Here is a 5,560-nt window from a genome sequence, read left to right as displayed (position 1 = left end):
ATATATATACACATGTATATATATACATATATATATATATACACATGTATATATATACATATATATATACATATATATGTATATATATATGTATATATATATGTATATGTATACGTATATGTTTACATATACGTACACGTATATGTATATATGTATATGTGTATATATATATATACACACATATATACATATATATATATATATATATATATATATATATATATATATATATATATATATATATATATATATATATATATATATATATATATATATATATATATATATATGTATATGTATATATATATATATATATATATATATATATATATATATATATATATATATATATATATAGGCTATATATATTACACGAGGATAACAAATAGAAATAACAATCAGGGCAAAGATGAGATGTAAAAAAATTGAAAACAATATTGTAATTTTGTTTGAATTATTTGGCGACTTTAATTTTACAGTAGACCAATTCTCCCCCCCCCCCCACCCGGCGAATCTGTCAGATATTACCCCAGTAATTGATGATGCACATTACTAAAATCCGTCACAGAAGTCGCCTAAGCCCTACTTATGTGTCTAAACTATTTAGTAGGTATTGAAGTCTTAAGTATCTATAAAAATAACTCGATCGATAATAACAACGCAAGCCAAACATCTGACTATGAGAAAAAAATAACGCACATACTTGTTTACATAGGATAGACGAAGTATGAAGTAAACAGATGACTTACCTGCATTGTTGATGAGAATGTGCAGGTATTTTTCCTCTGTGATCAGGCTTTCACAAAATTCTCTAATGCCTCTAAGATTAGCAAGGTCGAGGACATGAGCATTGACATGTTGATTGCCGGTTTTTTTCCTAGAGAAAACGTACACTAGCACTATTAATATGCACAAGTGAAATAATTAAAAAGAACAATACGTTGCTTGGTATCTGAAAGTTACGCGTTGTATTAACTAAGTCAGTTAAGATATCCCTTAGGGATCATCCAAAAATGACGTCACGCCGACCTAGTCCCACGTAAAACTAACCTCACGGAGTGACAGCCATAAGATACAAGTTCATGTCTTCCCTAGATAAGAGAATGGATCGGCTAGGGCCATCTTAATTCTTATCCATTAGGCGCAATAGGCATTGTGCCTGGAGCCTACAAACGTTTTAGGGCCTACTGAAGTTAGAAAGCGCATATGTGAAAAAATAAATTTAGGTCATGCAAAACTCAGATAATAAGATACTGAAATAATACATGCATTTATGGCCTCTGAATAAATCACTATTGTTGTAGCAAAAAGTAAATTTATTATTTAATTCGAAAGTTGAAAAATAATTCAAACACACATTTATAAGTTTTGCATCAATTATGCAAATATAGTAACTTTTAAATCGGAGCAGTATTGTTTTGATTTTACAGCTCTTTGCGTTAAAAAATTGCGTATAATGTCTTAGAATGTCAATTCCCTCAATAAGTCATTCTCAACAGAAAGTAAAGCGAGGGATGATAGTCGTGCTTACGGATACATTTCGATGCGTTTGAATTTCGAAAAAGAACATTCATAAAAAAAGATTTTGCCACAATACAGTTTCATGTTTATTTTTACACAGTTGAATGTGAAAAGGGCTAGTATATTGTGTATTACCCACAAGAGGTAACCGTATAAAACATTTTGGCAATATGTAACTTATTATGTCTTTAAGAATTTTACCCGCTTAAATGCAACAACTACCATAGCTATGGCTAGTGCGATGTAAACCTTGCGGCGTCAAAACTGCCCGAGTCAGAACGGCTCCGTCAAAAAGACCCCGACAAAAGAGCCCCATGAAAAGGGCGAGCGACAAATGGACCCAGTCCTATAGGCTTCCAGCAAAACGGTTTATGTCAGTAAGGCTCCCGACAAATAGGCTCGTGACATTAGGACAATCGATAAAGGGCTTCAGTCAATACGGTTTCCGTAGAGACGATGTCCCCCGCTGAAACGGCACCATTCAAAATGACCCCTTCCTCGATGCTCTTCAGAATTATAGCTTAGCCAAAACCTTTCAATAATAAAGCGTATGTAGGTCTTTTTCGACAGGCATTATTTTTGCATCATTTTATCTAGTATGAGAAAACAGTATGTTTTTAGATTTACGGGTCATCTAGTTTTGACTCCATCAAATAAGTTCGTTGTGGGTACATTTATAGTAATAGGTTATCAAAACAGCACGTCGTTATCCTGTACGCAAATTTTAAATAATACATTTAAACTTATATGCTCGCGTTTAAAGAACAGGCCTTCATGAGAGTGTTAATAACGAATCAAAATTTCAAAAAATTAGTGGCACTTTGCTTTTAAGAGCTCGCTTTGATTATGAATTGCTGTTGTGTCATGAAATTTTTCGTTGAGGTATTTAAAAGAAATTATGTTGGTAGTTTATATCAAATCAAGAGTGGCCATAGGATTTTTTGTCTGGACCCAAAATGTCGAGAATTATTTTGCCAGCAGTTATTTTGTCAGGAGCCAATATGTCATGAGTCCATGTTTTCGGGAACCTATATGTTGGAAGTCGAGGCTCTTTTGTCGAGTTATTTTGACTGCGTCGTTGTGATCTCGAGTGCAGGTCAGGACAGCAGTTGCCAGTTGGGCCTACAAATGCAAAAAGTGCCTAGGGCTTACGAACACAAAAACTGCCTAGGGCCTACGAAGACCTTCAAACGGCACTGTGAGTGTCAGACCTTGGAACACACTACATCACACTTGAGCAGATAGTGTACATCTGTGGTAACAGTTTGAAAATGTGTGATAGCTTACCTACTAGATGTTTTGGAAACTCAAAAGCATTCCATAAAAGGTAGACAGTTTCAAGTTCCAATAACGGTCTGTCATATATTTAAAATTATTACTAATGGAGTACACAAACGTTTATTTCGTCTCAGTTGCAATTTTTTCTCCCCTTTGGTCTAGAGACTTAAAAATGGCTGAGCCGAGAAACTAAATTTTGCTGCTCAATCTGGACGACTTCTTACTCAGTCCCCACATCCAATAGCATATATATGGTCAAACGTGTCATTATCCAACAGTTTTATATAGAAGTAGATCTATATCACACAATATTTACCTTCATTAACCAACAGTTTTATACAGACCAGTGGCGTAGCTAGGATTTTCGGGCTTCTATGCACAAATTATTATTGGGCCCCTGTGTGAATCTATAAAATGTGTATTTTATACGTCCTAATTATGTATTTATACTGTTTTATTATATAGTACCCCGTAAGGTGAAATACCTTTTATTTCGTATCACTTTTATGTAAAAATAACCCATCAAAAAGTTTTTATTTTTTCAGAGAGGGAAAGCGGCCATATTTTCCCTGGGCCCATATGCCTTGCTTACGCTAGCTTTACGGTAGCTACGCCACTGATACAGACGTATATCCCATAATATGAACCTTCATTCACCAACAGTTTTATACAGACGTCGTACATCACACAATATGTGCCTTCATTAACCCATTACAAGATATGCGCCTTCATTAACCCATTACAAGATATGCGCCTTCATTAACCCATCACAAGATATGCGCCTTCATTAACCCATCACAAGATATGATATGCGCCTTCATTAACCCATCACAAGATATGCGCCTTCATTAACCCATTACAAGATATGTGCCTTCATTAACCCATCACAAGATATGCGCCTTCATTAACCCATCACAAGATATGATATGCGCCTTCATTAACCCATCACAAGATATGCGCCTTCATTAACCCATCACAAGATATGCGCCTTCATTAACCCATCACAAGATATGCGCCTTCATTAACCCATCACAAGATATGCGCCTTCATTAACCCACCACAAGATATGCGCCTTCATTAACCCATCACAAGATATGCGCCTTCATTAACCCATCACAAGATATGCGCCTTCATTAACCCATCACAAGATATGCGCCTTCATTAACCCATCACAAGATATGCGCCTTCATTAACCCATCACAAGATATGCGCCTTCATTAACCCATCACAAGATATGCGCCTTCATTAACCCATCACAAGATATGCGCCTTCATTAACCCACCACAAGATATGCGCTTTCATAAAGAAACATTTAGTGCAGATGATAACCACACGATGTCCATTTTCATCAAAGACGCTTTCAATAACAAACAGCAAGGTACATATGCCGACTGCAAGATAGATGCATTCATATTTTTTTGTTTTTCATCACTGACAGTTTCTTCCAGACATCTCTTCGGGGGGGGGGGGGGCTCTGCCCCCGAAGAAAGTCTACCGCCCCCCCCCCCCCCCCCCCCCCCCCCCCCCCCCCCCCCCCCCCCCCGAACGAGATGGAATTTATACAGTAGACATATACTTTTACTAGTGTCCGCCCCCCCCCCCCCCCAGAAAATGTTGACCCCCCTCTCCGAAAATATCAAGTGCCCCCCCCCCCACCCGGAGAAAAAAGTCTGGAAGATACACTGATTGTTCTCGAAGAAGGTACAACTGCCCTATACCTATGTATTTATATAATATATGTATATATATAAAAATGCATATATATATATATATATATATATATATATATATATATATATATAAATATATATATATATATATATATATATATATATAGGCCTTATGTATAAGTGCCTATGTTCATGTATACGTATGCTTATGGGTGGCGTAATTATTGCTCCATCCTGGGCGCTGGAGTAAATCGCTTGCTCCCTCCACCCCAACTTAAAATGTGTCTAGGATCTAGCCAACATGCAAGAAAACATAGAATGTGGAATAGACTAAAAATAACGCACCTGATATTCCTCGCCACTGCCTCGACCTTGACCTTTTCTTTACCAGTTATCAGTACCCTTGCGTTTCTTTTGGCCAGCTCGATTGCGGTTGCTTTACCGATGCCACTGGTTGCACCTGTTAGACAACGACTTAAGATGCAAGTTTTCAGGGGATGTTTCGGTATGTCTAACTGTAATTGTCATACCGCCATTTCAAGATCCAGACAAAATAATCAGTACGATATTCTCATTATGTTTATACTGGACACTGCTTTGTACTTGATACGTGTTATTCAAAGGTTTGGTTATCATGTAATACAGCGTGACACAGAATAAAACTTATTGTTGGTCCAATACACTCTACACTAGTCATACAATGTAACTCTTGTTCAATCCGCACTAGCCATAAAATTATAGATACATTCTAACGAAATTATAAGAAACCTTTGACCTGACATCTGAAACATGTTATTTTTTTTTAAGTCGACCTAACAGCACATTTTGTGAAAAATGTCGACCTAACATAGCACAGTTGGTAAAAAATGTCGACCTAACTTAGCACAATTGGTGAAAAATGGCGACCTAACATCTACAGTTGGTGAAAAATGTCGACCTAACACAGCAAAGTTGGTGAAAAATATATTAGGCCAGAATGTTAATTTAGTTTCCAGCCATTTTATCAAAAGTTTTACAAAAACTAGAATTTAAAATATCAAAAACACATGTCCTTTATAAAACCAACATCATATTATAACTGCAAAGTACGC

At 36.3% G+C, this 5,560-nt stretch overlaps 1 protein-coding gene across 1 annotated transcript in view; it reads right to left on the bottom strand.

Moving 5' to 3' along the window:
• LOC131952840 (retinol dehydrogenase 13) overlaps window positions 1–4,943 on the bottom strand; it is a gene marked incomplete at its 5' end in the record, with an annotated part of 10,122 nt that extends 5,179 nt beyond the window's left edge. Inside the window, 2 exons of the mRNA XM_059315730.1 lie at window positions 750–877; window positions 4,815–4,943. Of these exons, the coding sequence (XP_059171713.1) occupies window positions 750–877; window positions 4,815–4,943 (257 nt within the window). The remainder of the gene's footprint in view (window positions 1–749; window positions 878–4,814) is intronic.
• Window positions 4,944–5,560: the final 617 nt, after the last annotated feature.

The sequence above is a fragment of the Physella acuta genome, unplaced genomic scaffold (assembly GCF_028476545.2).
Source record: "Physella acuta isolate Inbredline_101_S28 unplaced genomic scaffold, ASM2847654v3 ptg000891l, whole genome shotgun sequence".
NCBI lineage: Eukaryota > Metazoa > Mollusca > Gastropoda > Physidae > Physella > Physella acuta.
Note: the sequence above shows the minus strand (reverse complement) of the source record. Positions and strands in the feature narration are given on the sequence as shown.